This window comes from Xenopus tropicalis, chromosome 4 (assembly GCF_000004195.4).
Source record: "Xenopus tropicalis strain Nigerian chromosome 4, UCB_Xtro_10.0, whole genome shotgun sequence".
Taxonomy (NCBI): domain Eukaryota; kingdom Metazoa; phylum Chordata; class Amphibia; order Anura; family Pipidae; genus Xenopus; species Xenopus tropicalis.
The window spans coordinates 101361281-101381653 of NC_030680.2; the positions used below are offsets into that span (position 1 = coordinate 101361281).

The 20373-nt window shown below is 37.3% G+C and overlaps 1 protein-coding gene across 5 annotated transcripts; it reads right to left on the reverse strand.

Annotated features, from left to right (window-relative positions):
• Nucleotides 1-267: 267 nt before the first annotated feature.
• Nucleotides 268-20342, reverse strand: tdrd5 (tudor domain containing 5). 5 transcript variants are annotated; one of them, NM_001079295.1, is given in 16 exon segments: nucleotides 268-1002; nucleotides 1230-1419; nucleotides 1495-1665; nucleotides 5386-5511; nucleotides 6143-6343; nucleotides 6474-6540; nucleotides 6738-6950; nucleotides 8059-8273; nucleotides 9232-9353; nucleotides 9470-9623; nucleotides 11235-11291; nucleotides 13069-13152; nucleotides 13680-14146; nucleotides 15126-15509; nucleotides 17303-17533; nucleotides 20177-20216. In NM_001079295.1, coding segments are annotated over 15 exon segments (2892 nt in total). In that variant the 5' UTR covers nucleotides 17532-17533; nucleotides 20177-20216; the 3' UTR covers nucleotides 268-790.
• Between the last annotated feature and the right edge of the window lie 31 nt (nucleotides 20343-20373).

The window sequence follows — 20373 nt, forward strand, 5'->3', positions numbered from 1 at the left end:
CACCCTTCGTGACATCAAAAATGGGGCAGATGTCCATTGTCAGGTTAGGTTGAAGCAGAAGGATAAGCTTTGGTTGCAGATAGACATTTTGTCACCACTAACTGCCACCTTTTTTTGCTTGATGACAGCAGTGGTCAAAATGCCTAATTTGATGCTAGCCTAAATGTCTGCACTGACACTACAGGGCTTATGTACAACAACCTGGGCATAAAGAAAACATTTTTTTTTTTACATATTTCATTATTAGTCTCTAAAATAAATCAATAATTTATAGTTTGCTTCAAATTATTTATTAATTACTGAGAACAGTTTTATGTCAAGATTGTTTCAGTATAAAACAGAAACATAAAACAAAACAATATTAACATAAGCGCACAATCTTTTTACATAACCAAGTGATCTACCGCCATCTAGTGGTGAAAAGTTAAATTAACCAACTTCTTCCAAATACAGATCAACTTCTTTTTCTTTGAACATTGTTTCCTTTAACAAAGTTTCAGGGAACAGAAGTTTACACAGAATAAGGATAATCATACCATCATGCTTTCTCAGAATGCACAGGATATAGATCTTGACACACAAGAGGTGATATTAATACTGTTCGACTTCTTCACCTTTCACTTGGCCTCTGAAATTTGTACGGCATAACAATACTAACTGAGGCTAAATTATAATCCCTTACAGGAAATTTGTCAGAAAAAAATACTATGTCATTCTGTAACAAAAAGGATAATTTTCAACTCCTTGGCTTGCAATGGTTTGCATGAGCTGTATGTAGTCATAGCTACATCTATCGTGGTTCACTGGCCCAGTATAACAATCTGCCGGCAGTAGCAAGTCGAGCTGCAGGTCCTAGAGCCACAGGTGTTGCACTTCTAGGAATCTGAAGCCTCTGAAATCCTAAAAGTGGACTGAAACTGCACTTTGACTGTTGGCAATAAGGGAGGTCCTCCTTTTCATAATATAGCTTTTTTTCACATAGCATACTAGATGAAGAACCACCTGTGGAACAAGAAAAAAACTTACAGTACATACACATATGCTCACAGAAATACACATTGCAAGAAAACAAGGTTTACTTTTAGTGCTCTGGGGAAATAAATTACATTTCATTCAAACCTTTTTGTTTGGATTTTCTGCTTTACTAACACATATACAGTCCATTCCTCTATTTCTATATACATATATAAAGCTATGATTTTGCATTGTACAGTATTATTTAACAATACCTTGGAGCTGCTCTGTTGCAGATCTGTGTGATATCTCAGCCACATGCTGCTCCTCTGTAGGGGGAGACTGCTGTATGTCAGTACTTTCTTGTGACTTTCTTGACTTGATTAAAGAGATGTAAAATTCCTCCAATGGATGATGAACAACACTGGCATCAGCAGAATCTATGCAAAATTTAAATGGCTGCGTCTGTATTAGGGAGAAATTTAGTGAGTGTATCAGATATCAGTCCACTCCAGGCTATGAATATTTAATAATACAAACCTCTTGGCTGACTTTGTTCTCCTGTTGTTTTTGTGTATCAACTTTAGGAATTGTAGGAGCAGTGTCATAGTCACATGCACCATCAGAAAATGCCCAGTTTTCATCCCATACATCTGAGCCTGAGGGAAATGCTTCTAAATAAGGCATCCCAAGGTCATCCTCATCTTTAACCTATATGTAAAATGGAAAGGCACTAAGCATCAGAAAAAAAAATCACTCACTTCAGTCCATATATAACTGCCATTATCTTTTTAGATGGCATTCTAAAGGGATGAATGCATTACCTGGAGGAGAAATTACAATTTTAAAACATATAATTTCTACATTTCTGTGGTGCAGAAAATAAATCTGTGTTTAAAGGGGTCCTCAAAAAACTATTTTACACGTGCATTAAAAATGTTCAAGTTAGCACTACCTAACCTTAGACTCTACTTTCTTGCTGCCCAGCTAGTATACGTGCACTGGTGGTTGGCATCTGGTAAAGATAACCAGACAGTAGTTTTAAAAGCTGCTACACTGGGCTCCTTCAAGGCCCTGTCCAAACTTCCCTACCAAGGCCCATAAGACTAGCTGTAACAACCCTGTAGACATATCTTCATAGACAAGACCTAACCAAACCTCTTTCCTGGTGCTACACTATACTTGCCCCAACAGGTCCTCCCCCTCTGGAAGATGATTAGATGTGGTCTGATGCCCTCAAGCTGGTCCCTAATGTATCTATTTCTTATCTATGAGGGATAGATATATTCAGATAAAATTCTTAAATAGAGCATTTTAAACCCTTTATCGCCTGTCAAAAAATTATAATAACGTATCCAATCAATGTACCAAACACAGAGTGAACATTGGAACTATGTTTCATGTCTTTTGGATCTGCCCGGTAATTCAGAAATTCTGGGGCAAGGTGTTACAATTTATAATTGAGAAGCTAGCACTCCCAGATATCCATTCCCCAGAGCGGTGTCTACTAGGAGTAATTAGAGATCTACAACTTCAGTCCTATTCCAGAATATGCTATTTGCACTTGCTTTACTATGCCAGAAAGGCTACCTAAATGCATTTGAAATCTCTAGATCCTCCCCATCATATAATTCTGTCAAAAGTTGGTAAATAACTCCCTTTCAAGCAAAAAACTAACTTATGTAGCAAGAGGTTGTCTAGAGAAGTTTAATGCCATATGCCTGTTCTTGCTCCCCCCTCTTATTTTTTGTTTTTAGTGTTTGCAATGAAAAATATGCTAAATAAAATCTTTAAAAAAAAATTCAAGTTCTTTTTACAATTTTTAAATGTAATTGCGAACAGAGGAAGATCAGAAGTTTTGATACCTAAGTAATTTCCATGCATTTATTACAGACCAGTGCAATATTGATGCAGAAGTGCCTAGGTGCATGTGCATAATAAAGTTAGCTATAACAAGCAATGGCAGCAGCAGGGAGGACCAGATTTTAAGCTGTATTAAAAGGGGTATACATTTGTGGGAGAAAGTTTCGGTTACTCTACAGAAATCATCACTAGGGCTTTGTCTACAATATGCTATGCAGGTTTGTTCTCCAGTGCTTAATTGCAACATTACAGAGAGAGTCTTCAAAGAAGAGGTACTAAGCACGTAAAGGGTATAAAAGGAAAGTGTAGCCAAATTGGGATTGTTTACACCAGAGAAGCAGCACTTAAGGGGAGATATGATAAATATGTATCCATATATAAGGAGTCAAAAAAATAAACTCTTTGATGCTTTATTCACCAGTCGGTCTTTCCAGCGGACACAGGAAATTCCATATTAAGATCCATAAAAAACAAACAATCAGTTGTGAAAGTATTTTTTTTAAGTGGTTCCACTAGCAGATGCATTAGCTAATTCAGAATTGTGAGTTTAAAGGGCTGGTTCACCTTCAGGTTAACTTTTATTATGTTATAAAATAGCCTATTCTTAGCAACTTTTCAATTGGTTTTCATTTTGTATAGTTTTTTAATTATTTTTTGTCTTTTATTTTTTGTTTTTAGCCTCTTACCAGCTTTCAAATCTATTGCTCTGTAAGGCTACAATTTTATTGTTATTTTTATACCTTGTCTTTCTATTTAGCCCCTCTCCTATTCATATTCCAGTCTATCTTTCAAACCACTGCCTGGTTGCTAGGTTAAATTGGACCATAGCAGCCAGATCGCTGCTGAAATTCCAAACTGGAAAGCTGCTGCTTTAATGCAAAAAAAAAACTAAATTGTGGGGAAACAACTTGAATTTGAATGTTAATAAAATGGGCTCATGACCCAGTGTACCCGAGACACTGAGTTGTTGCCTTAAAGCATTGAAGTTTATAATTAACCCTTGAGAAAAATTGTGCTTATGATAGTGTGGGAGGAATCCAATTCAAAGTTATAATACGACAGACCACAGCAAGCAGTTGTGTTTACAGAATTGTAGACTATTTGAGGCCCTGGTAAGGCAAACACAAAAGAACATTTTCTTGTTGTAAAGGTTAAAGGAACATTCAAAATATAAGAAGCTGTTCGGGCTAGCTAGCTAAGTTAGCTTACTATTGGGCAAGAGCACCAAGTGCTTTATAATAAAATAAATTAAGACATCCTTGAAAGCAAATGGAAGGACAGGTATGATTTTTGGCATGCTTATGCACGGGGGTAGTATACCATATCAGAAGTAATTTACTGTATATCCATTTCTTCGAACAGTAATATTCGGAGTGAGTGCTCCATCTGCTTTCCTAACTGATGTCCACTGTTGCGAGGACCAAGAAAGCTGGAAATCACCTTCACATGCTTTCCTATAATGGTAAAGACACACGAAGCTACTAGTACCAGCTACTTTTAATGATAATTGTCTCTACATGTGTTTTAGCAGAGGCCATTCTCAGTATTGTCTATGGCAGGGTATTTTCTGGAGTTTAGTAGTCTTGAAATAGTAGCTTCTACTAGTAGCCCAGTGTGTCTTCACCCTTAGAAGTAAGGCTATCTAAATTCACCTAGTTGACGTGTGCATATAATATAGATATGTTCTCTAAAAAAGGATTTCTATAGCAAGGTTCAAAAATGCAACCTGTTAAAATAGGTAAAAGCTTACGCTGTGAGGTAAACAGATTTTGTAATATTGCGGATATTCTTTAGAAGGGTTTAGGGTTTTGTAGGGTTTCTTGTAAGTGGCCGACATTTTCAAACCTTTTGGAGTCAAGTTATCATACAGTGTTACAATTTTCAGGATTCTCTATTATGGGTTGTATATAACTATTAGTGATATGGGAGACTATCTTACCTTTCAGGGTAGTATAGAGCCATACAAAGAAATTAATAATGAGGTTGGTAATAGTATATTTCTGGTTGTGGTCCACAATAATAAGGAAACCTGCAAAGGATAAGTTGAAGCATTTTCCATATCCAACCTTCTAAGGTCCTGTTGAGCAATGCCATTGGACTGCTTGAGCTAATCTAGCTGCTTTATAATAGTTCAGTGTGGGATTTTGAGGCCACCTTGGTGATGCAGTCGAAACAGAATAGTTTTATTGATTCTGTGTGATTTATTATTACAAATTAATTGTAAAATATATATCTGCAACTGCATGATGTCTGTTGTCTTAACCGCAATAGGTAATGCTCTAAAAAAGTATAAATTCTTGAGGTGGACAATCACATCTGTAGCAGTAATGCAGCCAAACTATGAGATATGGAGGAAATTCCAGTCTTTCAACAGTTTAAAAGTTTCTTATACATAGGTGGGAAGTTCAATTTATATAAAGACTGATATGATTTATATATCTTGAAGATGGCATCTCTGAGCTTTATCAGAATTAAGAGAAAGAAACACTTTGGATACAGAAATTCCTATTTTCTAAATAAATCTTGCAAGTATCAAAAAAAAAAAAAGATTTTTCCTTAAAATATTACCTCTTTGGCACATGGAATCTCAGACTGGCTGCTTTCACTCGGCACTGATAACTGTGATGATTCCTCCTGTGGTTGCTCTTGAGATGGTGTCAGATATTGCATAAAAGGGTTTCTTTTTTTTGATATCTAGGGCACAAGAAAGAGCTAACCAGTAAGATCAAGAAACGATTGCTTTTGCACTACAGGCTCCTGGCCATTCCTGTACTGTCCATACCTTTGTTTTAGAAATTTTCATGAAATGGTTCTTCACTTATGAAATATGAATTCATATGTATATTGCACAAGTGGTGCTTTCTCCCAAATAAAGCCCTAATGGGGGCCCAAATAAGCCAGCAAATTTTGTTATGATGCATTTAGAATGAAGGATATATCAGGATACAGACTGAAATATCCATGTTTTAAATAAAACTGCTGTTCACATTATTTATAGATTATGGAAATTGTATTTATTCTACCCCCCTAGAAGTATTCAAATTGTTTTATAATCTTATGTAAATATTTTTTTTATTGATGTGATTACCACTATAGAATTTACACAATGATAAAGTGTGCCTCAACGGGTGGAGCGTGTTTTCAAATTTTTTTTAATATATTTAAGCAATAAAATTTGAGGTGTCACAGACCTTGTAGTTTTCTTTTACATTTAATGAAAAATTTCTGTGAATCTGATAAAAATATATTTGTATAGCTTTATATAAGAAGCAAATTTGTAAGAATCACTGTGCACCATTTTCCTTTTGTCAGGCAGCAAACCCACCTTTTTACATGCATGCTCTGGTTCCATTTTTGCAAGGCCTTGAGAAATCAGTAGCTGATGCAGATACAGGTCTTCTTCAGAAGACGTGTCACAAAGAAATATATGAAGTATATCCTGGACATACTGCAACACCATCCCTACTAGGGGAATGCAGGAACACAGCTGTTGGAATTTTTTTATTGCTTGAGCGGACCACTGATCCTTTAAAAAAGAAAGAAAAAAAAACCCAGGATTTGTTAACAGGAAAAGAAAGAAAACCAACAATGTTTTGCAACCACAACCAAAACAGTTTTGTTTTTAACAGACAGGCCTTTATTTTCTGCTACTTTACCTCAGTTGATGTCACATAAGGTAGAGAAGATGGCACTGCCTGGGCAGGAATCTTCATATAACAATTCCTAAATTAGTAAGCAAGCTGTTATTTGGATACACAGAGGAAAATTTTACATAAACATGGGAGAAATATGTTGAACCACACATTTGGCATATGATTACAAAAATGTAAGATAATTTCCATGTAAGACAAATAAATTACAAAATGTAAGCCTTGAAGAGGACAAATAAAATGTGCAGCGCAAGAACAGTATGTTCTTACTTGAGGAACCGAAGCCAACTTTTTTTCACAGTGGCGACATTACCAAAGTCAGGATAAAAGACATCAAGCAGCTCTGAGTTCTTGATATCATGCACAATAACTCGATACCACCATACATCTCCAGGAACCCTAAGAGCATAGATCTGACCAACTGATATACAGTTATCAGTCACTATATACCGTTCTGAAACACATTCGTTGGAATAGCAGTGTCTGGTAAAAGAAAAACAAGAGAAATCACGAAAATTGCAACAAAAGAATCATTGTGTGTTGAAACATTATTAGTAATTGTAAAATTTGAAACAGATTCTTTCTTCCTTTCTTCTGAATCCTAGGGCCGACGAAAGTGCAGTTACGCGAAAAATACCCTCCCTTTTAAGCAAAATAGGGGTTGTTTAGCCATATACTGCAGTATACTTCAAGCTGGCCAACTACATCAAAGTCTGCCCAGTCCTACACCCACTTTTATCTGATTCATTAAGAATTCTACTGCTTCATTATAAATTTAACAAAGTTACTGAGTTTTACCTGCAATTTGCTTGCTTTCAAGGTTAAAACCCCCAAATGGTTGCCCTTTTATTTGCCCATTGGTATCACCTGACTGCTAGAAAGGGTCGGAACTACACGGCGCTAGCTAATGCTCCTGTATAAAAAAAAAAACCTTTTTATAATTATTATTATGTATATATTGAGCCTAATAAGGTGAAAATAATTACTTCAAACAAAGCCACTTAGGCAGGTTACACCTTACTAAAATGATGGGCATTTCCTATTATTAAGATTTAAATCCTAATAAGAGCTACATCCTAAAATTTTAATGCAAAAATTAAGGCAAAAAAAAGGACCCTGCCATCAAGGCAAAACAGAACCTATGTTGAACAATATGTTTTCTGCTAAAATCCATGCCCATAGATATAAGAGAATATTAGAAACGTGCAAGCTAGTGTATGTTGCATTGATAAGCATGTCGCCTTTTGGTCCCAACACTACAAAAAGGCAGGTGAATTACAGTAGTTGCCTACAATACTGAATTAGAATCAGAACGCAAACACTATAGCCTATCTTTTTACATCGCTAGCCACTACAACTTATTGCGACAGGTCACTTGGGGAAGATGAAGGACATCAGTTATTATCCCTGCTTTAAACTATTTATATCCTCATTCCAAATTGTAAAATACATTTTTAATAGGGCAGTTAGCAACCCTCTTACTCATCTTCCTTACTTTATTGACAATTTAACCTTTCTGCTCTTACTCTATATATATTCTACTCTAATTAAAGTATAACAAACCTTTTTTTAACTGTGCATTATTACCAACCTCATTTCTATCATCATGTCCTCCAGCTTTTCAGAAGTATCTTTACCACAGCAGCGTACATAGAATTGGCTGGGTGATTCAATGTTCTCTACATAGACCCCGATCATGAAGCCACGTTTCATACTAGGTAAACAATGCAATTTTTGATTTCTCACAGCATCTGGGGGAATGTCAATCTGTTCAGTAGAACACAGCTTCAGTTCCAAAGGACCCCACTTTATGCAAACAAACAGAAAGTGAACAGTAAGTATATGGAATGGAATGATTTCTTGTTTTTTTTTGTGTACACATGTTCTTCGGTATCCTGGGACTGAAGACTGCACAGCTCTCTCCTCCTAGCCCTCCAATAAGAATTCAAAAGAATTCATGCACCCTTCCATCAGAATGTGTGATCTATGCTACCAGCAGCATGGAAGCTGCAGAGACCAAGCTAAAATGGCAGCTGCTATCTTAAACAAAGGGAGGGAGCTTCTAGGGCTGTTTACTCAGGTAGGGTAAAGCTTTCTGCAGAATAAATATATCTTTTGGCAGTAAAATGCCAAAATGACTTTCCTTCTCCTTTAAGATTATTATCCCATATCTATTTTCTGTGTAAACTGTACCAATTCCTTTAACATTTTGAACCATTGGTATATAATGTTTTTAATGCTGTATAATGTGTAACATGTAGATATGCAAATAAACAGTTTTCTCTCATTAAGGACTCAACTTTACCTGGACTGTTCAGTCACTATTTTATTGCCATGCAAGTTATAAAAAATACTGGCTACAGGTATAAGTCAATTACAGTTATAAAATGAGTCCAAACATGACTACCTTACCTAATATATATGAATATTTGGGGAAGGGCAGGTAACGTCACTCATGTTTGGTGTGTACCTAACGACCACAAAATTGTTACTATATTCAGAGTTAATGGTTATTACATTACTGGCCATACCCATATACTTACAGAAGTCATAAAGCTCAAGCTGTGTCCAGGTAACTCCCCCTAGCACCCTTGCGATAGTGGCTGTGATCAGTTACCTGATGTCACTGTACTACTGTATAAAGAAAAACTATGTAGGCTATATATTGTGACTGCAAATGTTGGAATGTGTGCCCAAATTTGACCATGCCTCAGGGGATACAGGTAACGGATAGAGTTTCTTAGTGTTTTTAAGAAATCCTTACCCACAATTTTTCATCTACTTTAGAAAAGATGGTTCCAACTGGCTTCACAGGGGTAGTTGTTTGTTGAGATGAATTCCAGCTGGACAAGATGCTGCTGGTGGAAGGTAATCCAGCACTGAACTCTAATGACAGAAGACATATACAAGTGGTAGAAGATGATTGAACATGGATAAACATTTCTTGCAGTACTTCCAGTGACCTCTTGCACTCACAGATGCCATATTCATATATTACTTACCATCTACCAAGTCTTTTTTTTTTGCATCAAACAGCTTCCAGTCTTTTCCATCAACTGTACTTTCAACACAGAGTATGTCACCTAACGATCCAACAAGCTCCATTACAGAAATAAATCCAAGTTCCTTAAAAGGCAAGTCCTTTCCTGTAAAGCTCTTATTACCAAAATGAAGAGGGGTCAGCATTCACAAAACTTGAGTGAATAGACTGATAATATAATATGTTGGGCTTTAAGGATTTTTTTCTCAACAAACCTCTTGGTTATTCATTTATTTTCTATAAAGTCCTTATTCAGTTATACTATTCATCCTCCCTCAAAATGTGAAATGATGCAGAAAAAAAAGCATTTTACCTCCTAAAACTGTCACTATGTGAGACTATGGGGCTGATTTACTAACCCACGAATCCGACCCGAATTGGAAAAGTTCCGACTTGAAAACGAACATTTTGCGACTTTTTCGTATGTTTTGCGATTTTTTCGGATTCTTTACGAATTTTTCGTTACCAATACGATTTTTGCGTAAAAACGTGAGTTTTTCGTATCCATTACGAAAGTTGCGTAAAAAGTTGCGCATTTTTCGTAGCGTTAAAACTTACGCGAAAAGTTGCGCATTTTTCGCGTAAGTTGTAACGCTACGAAAAATGCGCAACTTTTTACGCAACTTTCGTAATGGATAGGAAAACTCGCGTTTTTACGCAAAAATCGTATTGGTAACGAAAAATTCGTAAAGAATCCGAAAAAATCGCAAAACATACGAAAAAATCGCAAAATACCGATCATTATGAAAAAAATGCAATCGGACCCATTCGACCCGTTCGTGGGTAAGTAAATCAGCCCCTAAGTGAGACAACCTCTCAATTCAGAAGCGAGAGTGAAATGAAAGCTGGGAGTGTCGCTTCAGTCTCCCACAGGAAGTGGTCACAGCACTGATTGACAGGCTTAACTCAACAGTAGCAGGGGAAAACCCCTCCCAGTTTCCTCCTTCTGTGTCTCTCTGCTCCCTGGCTGCATAGTTTTGCTTGTGCTGCTGTCAGATCAATAACCTAGTTATTGATCAATAAGCTTAGTTGTAAAATGTAAAAAAAATATAATAGTAACATTTTCCTTTGTTTATAGTGAAATAGTATTTTTTTTAAAGCAAATGTGCATGATTCACAAATGAACGTGGGGGGGAGATCTGAGCACAGAGAGGGAGACAGAAGGAACCGTTCAGTTGGGGGGTGAACAAGCAGAGCACAGAGAGAAAATAGCAATCATAGCAGGCAGGGAAAGGGAGTGACATGAGCAGAGCAGGACCTGCCTGTGACATCAAAAAGCCCCGCCCACCGTATGCATATTCACTTTACTTTAAGTAGCTGCTGCTCTGTTACTGAAGTAGATCAGGGCCCCCAGATCCCAGCCACATACTCAAGAGTCCTAAACCAGAAGCTTGCAAAAGGGGTGGGTAGAGCACAGTTTTCAAGCAGTTATGGACATATTTGGATATAAAATATTAAAAGCACTTTATATGGTTTAGTGCATTGTAAAAATGTGTGGTATATGTCCCCTTTAAGCCATTTACTTATGAAAATGAAAAAGTATGTTTATTGTAGGACCTGGACTTTTTTTTGTATGGTCATTGTTAGATGGTAGATTTCTTCATTTTAACTTGACAGAAAATATATTGCAAAGAAGAAAGCTAACCCACTATATAGAATAATCAAGACAGAACTAATAATATGTTACTCTTAATAGTATTATAGCACAGTTATAAAAGGAAACTCACCTTAAACACAGTGGGAAGTTGGGAAATTTTAAGCCCATCGGAATGCTGGTTTACCACCTGTGCAAAAAATAAAGGGTATAACTGCAAATATTTTATTTGGTCAATTGCATTAATTGGTTTGTAGCGATGTATACTTCAGTGACTTCTCTAAAGTAATGGCAATATTTGATTCTGTAGTATCTCTAGTTAGAAATATATATATATATATATATATATATATACTGTATATACTCAAGTATAAGCCTAGTTTTTCAGCACCCAAAATGTGGAAAATGGGTCACCCTCGCCTTATACTCGAGTCGGGTGCCAAGGGTCCCTCCAGACTAGCACCCTCTGTCCTTTGTGTGCAAATTAGGCCACCCACAACCAGACCCTCCAGTGCCTGTTGTTTTTGTTGACCCTCTTCTCCACTTACAGAGCTAGTTTACTGTTTTTCTTTAAAATAAATATTTAAAAACATATAGCCCACTGATGCCTCAATTAATGTAACTTTATTGGTATTTATTTTGATTATTGAAACTTAGCAGTAGCGGCTGCATTTCCCACCCTAGGCTTATACTCGAGTCAATACGTTTTTCCAGTTTTCTTAGGTAAAATTAGGTACCTCGGCTTATATTCGGATTGGCTTATACTCGAGTATATCCGGTATATATATATATATATATATATATATATATATATATATACAGTATATGTATATATATATAACAATGTTTTATTTCCAATCAATGAGCATTCCATATGTCTATGAAGATTCGCATTCATCCAGGTAATGATACATTTTCTGAGTTTTTTTTTTCTTGGAAAATGTTTTACCACTCATCCGAGTGGCTTCTTCAGGTATCAGGGAGCGGTTATCTTGATTGGCTGCTGGGGTGTGGGGGAGGGGGTCGCCAAAATCAGTGTGTAAGATAGTTACAATAGGCTAAGTCACCAGAGGTGCACCCCTCCACTGCCAAACACTAACAATATATGTGAATGGCCAGAAATCACCCCAGAGAGATAACAGACCAAATCAATTATCTAAAGAAATTACCGGTATGTTTTTCTCTTGTATATCTGGCTGTGGGCTAAGATTATCTCTTACAAGCAAACGGATTCTCACATATGCAAAGTCAAGTAGTTTAAAAGTGGGGCAGGAGGAGAAGCCCCCCTCCCATGGGAATTGTGTAAAAAACAAAAAGGACAGCCTGCACCCTGAAGTGTCAGATTTTCCATGAGATTAAAAATAAGCAAAGGTAAAAGAAATTCAACCCTGCAGTTTTTTGTTTTTTTTTGCTTTTTAAAACTTTTATTGAAGATTTCACAGTATATACAGAGGAACAGGTTTGTTGAAAAGATTGTTTTACAGCATAGTTTTGTAAAATAAACCGGTGGTTGATAACCAATTTTGTGTCCTGAGTAACCCTGCAGTTATTTTAAGGGCTCTGGCACACGGGGAGATTAGTCACCCGCGACAAATCTCCCTGTTCGCGGGCGACTAATCTCCCCGGATTGCCATCCCACCGGCGAAAATGTAAGTCGCTGGTGGGATGGCACACACTGCGCAGGCGATTTTGGCAAATCGACGAAAATGCCACGCAAGGCAACTTTGGCGATTTGCCGAAATCGCCTGCGCAGCGTGTGCCATCCCACCGGCGACTTACATTTTCGCTGGTGGGATGGTAGTTTGGGGAGATAAGTTGCCCGTGACAAGGGAGATTTGTCGCGGGCGACTAATCTCCCCGTGTGCCAGAGCCCTAAAGGTGCCAGTAATAAATAATGATACAAGTCTGAATCTATTTGTAAAAGAAGATTAAATTGCAAATATGAACAAAGTACCATCATAACCTACATGTTGTATATCCATCCTGAGAGCATCGCTGACACTTCCACCAGCTCCCTTCCGTGCCAGGCAAAGCTTTAGCTCTTTTTCCAACTGTCATAAAGTTAAAAAAAATGTAAAAAGGCATGAACAAAACTGAATGACAATGCAATAAGTACAGAGGCAGATTTGTGAATTTCATTGATTTATAGAGCTGGTTTACATTTAGGCACATAAAGTAGTGCAATATATAGACTATATCATTAAGTAGGGGATTTGATATTGAGTTTTGGACACTCAAAAGCAGTGATACCCAACCAGTGGCTCATGAGCAACATGTTGTTCACCAACCCCTTGGATGTTGCTCCCAGTGTCCCCAAAGCAAGTGGATATTTTTGAATTCCTGGATTGAAAAAAAAACAAGATGTACTGCCAAACCAAGGCCCCTGTTTGTGTCTGTGTGTCAAATACACCCCTAGGTCTTACAAAGTAAGTAATCTACAACAATCCTATGCAGTCTGAATAATTTCAATGATACAATCCCAGACAAGCTGGTTAAGAAACGTTGCATGAAAACTGAGTTATGCTCACATTATTAAATGTTTGCATGCTGATTTTTTTTTTTTTTTTTTTAAACATACCTTTTTTTCCAGCCACTCTAGAACACTGGCATCAGGCTCTGATGCAGCTGAATGATCTGCTTCTACATGTGAAGTTGGTCTTGACATTTTAGTAAACAGGGTTTCTGAAGATACAGAATTTCCCACCAAACTATTGCTCAGAACAGAATTATGTGATGGAACTGCTGAAGTGAAATTTGTCACAGGTGGAGCTTTATTTTCATTTGACTTTAGTGATTCATCCAACAAAACATTAAGTTTTAACCTCTGCTCCTTATTACTTGAGTTAATTAGAGGAGATGTGCTCCTTGTTACACTTGGTGATTCTTTGGAACTGAGTTTTTGGGGTTCTGGAGGAGAAACTTTCAAATATGTAACTGTCTCAGATGTTTTTTTTTCAGGCGTTCGTGGTTCTTTTAAACATTGTTCCAAAACACAAGAGGTCTTCTTGGGATCAATTGCCAGTTGACTCTGTTTTACACACAAACCTGAATACAAAAAACAAAATATTAAAAACACATAAGAAACTATCACACATTTATATTGTGTATGTAGAATTAGGACTAATTACTGAGAAAGAACAGTGGTATGTCTAGTATAAATAAATTTAAAGCAACTGGACTTGTTTGGTAATCATTGAAGACGTTTCACTACTCATCCGAGCAGCTTCTTCAGTTCAACAAGTTGAACTGAAGAAGCTGCTCGGATGAGTAGTGAAACGTCTTCAATGATTACCAAACAAGTCCAGTTGCTTTAAATTTATTTATACTAGATATACCATGACCTGGATGAATGAAAATCTTCATAGACAACAGTAGTATGTCACTACACCATTTATTTAGCAAAAATTTTGCCAAAACAAGGAATTAAATATTTGCTAGCAGCTGTAGGAGGCAATAAGCAGATTTCCTTAGTCCACCACTGCTAAGCTATGATCACCAAAAGTCCCCTGACAGATTTAGTTATGGAAGGATCAGTGGCATAGTTGTGCATGCATGGGACATGTTTTTTTTTTTTGAGACTCATTCTACTTGGCAGAGCTTTTTGTTGAGGTGACAAGTGGGATAATAACTGGTATGGTGCCTGTAATTCCTGGTGGTGGTCCTGGTCCTTTAAGGAAAAGAATAAGAGTACATCATAAAGACGGATCTATGGACAGAAGGGGGAAGAGATTTTTTTTTTATTAACTTGCAGCCCTTAAATGATTGGGTGGGTTGACACCTGTAAGGCACAGAAATCAGAGGATCATCTCTCCACTACAAAATGCAATATTAGCAGCATGGGTCTGCTGTACCCTCTTATAAACCAATACACCAGACTTTTTTTATAGAGAATAAGAATACATGTGCAAGGTTAAAACTGGTAGCACTGTACATGCCACAGTCATATGTAATTCAGTTTTATTCAGTTTTTATATATAAATATACAGATTTCCCTATAACGAAACCTTATACATAATGTACTCACTAGCTGATATGCGTCCAGTCTCAGAATTCCGGAGCACTAGCAAAGATCCAGCTCTGGTTTGTTTCACTTCTACAATATCGGTGATAGATCTAAGAACTTCAAGCATGGAATAAAAGCCATATCGAGTGTATTGAAAGCTACGGCCAAAACGAGAGGAAAAAGCCTTTTCCAGCTCAGAAAGTAGTAGAGGAGAGACAGACAGCAAGTCTCTGAGATCACTTTTTACTGTTGCAGGTAGCACAGGGGAAACTCTTCCACGTCTCACCAGATCGACTGGACATCTAGGTCTGATATTACGTCGTCTGTTTCGGGTTCTAGCAGTACACCGATCTTTTTGACAAGAAACCAAATCAGCAATCCTCCTTGTAGTTTCATCAACTACAGCTAGATTGGAGTAGAGTAGGCATAAAGATAATTAGATTATACCCTTATTTTACACTGTTTTTTTTCCGAATTTTACTGGCCCCCTCAAAAAAAAAAAATGGGGCATTCGACCATATTTACACATATACGTACACTTAGATATATATAAATATATATATATATATACACATGCATGCAAACATATACATATATATATATGGTAAATAAAACGAGTCACAGAGAAGTTCCATGACCATATAAAGGTACAAGGCCAAAGGCCAAGTGCGTTTATACTCATAGAACTCCAAAGTGGCATTTAATAGCTTCATATTTTACAACAGGTGGTACATTATTATTATTTACAAGTTTCAGTGAGTCATGTGACAGAATATTATGTTGTAATCCCTTGAATCAATGCCCCTTTTTTATGCAAGTCATTTACTCACTTTAAGTGCCACTGACTGACACTGCTTAGAGTTGCAGGGTCTGGTGTCCAAAATATCCCCAAATCCTTCTCAATTAAAATGACTTACATTTATTAAAATTGAACCTCAATTGATAACTTGATGCCCAGTTCTCCAGTTTAATACAATTTTCTGCAAAGCGGCAACATCCTGCATTGAACTTTTAGTACAATTTTAGCACAATTCATTATGATCAGAAAAAATAAAGCGAGTGCATACTTAGGGTCATTTATGTACAACTTAAACAGAAAAGGCCCATGGACAGACCCCTGAGGTACTTCACTAACACTGGTTTAATTAGGAATGTCTGTTTTCACCACTAAGTAATATAAATAAGCAGCAATTCAAGCTGAATAGAATATTTCTACTCAAGTTTTTTAAAACAACGCATTTTTTCTGCAATTTCCGCTACACTACTTTTAGACAGTTGATACATATCAAAGGTGGCAACAATTGTTACATTTGCCAATATTATACCATAAGGTCACTTTCAGAGAGATAATAGTGCCAACTTGAAAGTCTTAGAGTAGTATTATATATAGTAAGTATTATAGGGGCAATATTCAACTATTTTCAGATGAGTTTAATGAATAAGGTTTCTGAATATACTTTTTGCCTACTGTAATAATCATTAAATGTATGGTATTTTTTATTTACTGGGCTAAACAGGGCAATGTGTATGTACCCATCTTGCTGTCTTCTGATCGTCACAGTAAATACAAGGATGTGTGTATTAAAGGGGTTCACTTTTTGAGTTAACTTTTAATATGCTGTAGATATTAATATTCTGAGACAATTTCAATTGGTCTTCATGTTTTATTATTTGTAGTTTTTTTTTTTATTTTTTTCACCTTTTTGTTCAGCAGCTCACCAGTTTAAAATCAGCAGATTTCTGGTTGATAGGGTCTTGTTTACCTTAGCAACCAGGCAGTGGTTTGAATGAGAGATTGGAATCTGAATAGAAGAGGGGCTAAAAAGAAAGATATAGAATAAAAATTAACAATAAAACTGTAACCTCACAGAACAATTGTTTTTTGGCTGCTGGGATCAGTGACCCCAATTTAAAAGCTGCAAGTTGAAAGAAGGCAAATAATTAAAAAACAACAAAAATAATGAAGACCAACTGAAAAGTTGCTTAAAATGGCTTTACTGCTAAAACCTATTGACACATTAAAGTATTTGTGTTTTAAAGAAAAAAATATTTCTACGATAGTTCCTCTGAATGCTTGATATTTAGTGGTTCTTTAACACATTTCCCTGATTTAACATCTTATTTACATCATTTTTCCTGGTACCCTGTAAAATGTAAAATTGAGGGGGGCTACTGTTTATTTTAAAATGGGTACTTACCAGACAGTTTTACTGTACCATCCAGTTGTGTATGTATTTTTACCACACTTGGCATATCCAAAAGTAATTCCATTGTTGATTTATAGCCCAAAGACCTTATTGGAATGTGTGAACCAATCATCATTCGGTAATCCTGCTCCAGTTCGTGAATGGACAGCCCATTTTTAGAAGCAATGAGTAAAGCCCGAACATCCTTCTGGATCCTTTGCATAATGCGTTCCTGCTCCATTACTGAAAGGCAAAAAGTTAAATATTTACTTAAATTTTCTTACTAAATGTCAAAATGCAGATCTATAAGTATTACATAAATATGTAACAAGGAGGACACATTTTCTTAGCCTGCATTATCCCCATGCCAAGAAACAGCCTTGTCTGACCGTAGCCTAATCCACCACAGGGGCCCTATGCTATGTATGTCTGCTAATGATAAGGGGAACTCCATCCAAAAAAGAAACTTTCCTTTGATTATCAGTGTGTTTTTACATGTTTTTGTAATATTTATGTTGCTGCTGAAAGCACTATATACCTGTCCCTTTCTATACTCTGCACTGCTTTTTGTGACTTTTGAAACAATTTATTACAACCTGCCTCTCCTCCAGCCAAGATACCAGTTCCTGGATTGCCTTCCTTCTTCTTTAACACCTGTGAGGCATGCAAGGCATTGTTGGAACTAGAACTCTTGGAAAAGAGCTTACTTATGCTACATGGTTTCAACAGGACAATCAAAAAAGAGAACAGAATTGGCCATAAAGCGGGCCATACACACACCGATGATATAGTACGAAACCGCGTTCCATACAATAATCTGTGCATGTACGGCAAGTCGGCGAGGCGACCAATATCGCAGAAGACTGCAGATAGTGACGTCATCAGCTGATTTTTGGCACCAAACTGGGTTATTCAGTGGGTCTGTGTGTGTGTGCTTATTCACTTTAAAAAAAGCTGTTGAGACAAAATATTAGATAGACGTTGTGAAATAAAAACACGTTCTATTTTGTTCAAGTCCTGTGAGTTTGGCATTTTTTCGTGATTTGATATATATCCATATACATACACACACATATAATTTATTATGTCAAGCTTTGAAAGCATTTTTTTGAGATCCTGATAAAATTTACATATTATATATATATATATATATATAAATAATCTCTGACGTTTAGGTACCGCTCACACAGGACTTAGGGTTCTTTTTCATCATTTTATTACAGTGAACAGTTGTCTAAAAAAGAACCCTAAGTCCTGTGTGAGCGGTACCTAAATGTCGGAGATTACACATCATATATAGCGAATTTATATTCATTTTTATGTTACTGATAATTTAAAGGGGAAATATACACCCTTTCACAGGGGTCACCTAAGACCAACGGAAAACACATATTTCCGATGGGGTTAGGAATGATTTTATGGTTGGGGGTCACCACAACATGTGGAACTTTATTAAAGGGTCGTGGCATTAGGAAGATTGAGAACCACTGCCCTAAAGTGAGCTTCAGTATCTATTTACCATAATCCCAGATGAGTTTTTTGTTAGATATAGGCATATATTTCTAGAATTAACATAATGTCCCACGTGGAGCTTAGTCGCCTGTGATAAATCTCTGCAACCGCACTCCCTGAAAAGCCTTTCCACTGGCAACAAAGGAAATTGTAGGTGGAAATGCCTACCCATCACTTTAGTTTTCCAAAGTTGTGCGAAGTTGCCTGCAGCAAAGGGATGTGTAGGCCTTTCTACTGGCAATTCCTTTTATTGGCAGCGGAAAGGCTTTTCAGAGAGATTAGTTATCTGTAGTAGCCCGTGGCGCCTCAGGGGTCCTATAGCTGCCTGAGGCGGCCAAGTTGATGCCGCCCCCCTCGTGTTGAACTTTTTTGCATCAGATAGGGAGAAAGGGGACCGCATCGCTAGTGCAGAGAGTTCTATTGCACTCTCTGCACTGGAAGAGTCTAAATTCCAATTAAAAAATCAAAATTTTGCCTCTTTAAGTTACCAGGAGCGGCTTTTTGCCACCCCTTGTAACTTGCCCGGCACTGCCGCCTGGTAGCAGAGATTTATCATAGGCGACTATTCTCCTTGTGGGACTAACCAATTTGTCAAGTGCTGCATTCTCAAGCACTTGCAGGCAATTATTTCTCGCTCGGAATGGGAGGGTAGATGATTTCCAGCATTTTGTCCAGCTCCTACAGAGCTACAAAACGATTGTATGATAAAATGCTATGAACCACACACTGCCATTACATTCAGGGAAGTGGCACACTACTGGCATTGTTTAAACACTGATGAATAAACTAATCCCCACCTCTACTTGCAAGTGCTGTGCAATTCCCATGCACATTAGCAGGTTTTCCAGCCAAAATCCAGTCCCTGTGAATTGCTAGGTAGATTTCTGTCCTGTTATTGTCCACACAACTGGAGGGTGGGGGTCGAATTGTAGTTTTTATGCCACTACCTAAAGTAGCATTTCTTTTTACGGGGCAAAATTAAGTAGCAGAATTAACTTTGCTTAGTTTATGCACCATATGTAAACGACACGTCTCTATTACACAAGAATTGTGTGTTTGGGGGGGGGGGGGGGAGACTGAATAGTAAAACTACCAAGCAAGGACAGAATGGGAGCCTCAGCCATAATATATGGGACGCGGTTATGCTGTATGTACGCCTAAATCACCTACTTACATAGGCACAGCAGCTGTACTAGTAATAACTACAACTGTGACATTATGTGAAGCGAGACTGAATTGGAATTTCGAATACTGCGAGGAGACTGGGTTTTAATGTAAACATTTTGGCCACTCGGCGTGTGAATAACGGAGGTGAAGCACCTACTACTCGGTACTGCGAACACCGCCACAGGAGTAAAGTAATATGACATTTACCTCGTTACGCACGTTTTTGCCCATATGAATGACGTGTTGGACTCCGAGCGTACTTCCCCTGCGCACACTTTCTGCAGGCCGACTGCCGCGCTGCCCAGTTGGGACCTACGTAACATCGGGATTTACTCCAATTGGGGCATATGCAAGTCATGTGACGCCTGGATTTCCCTAAAACCCCATTGGCTGGCAGTGAGAGG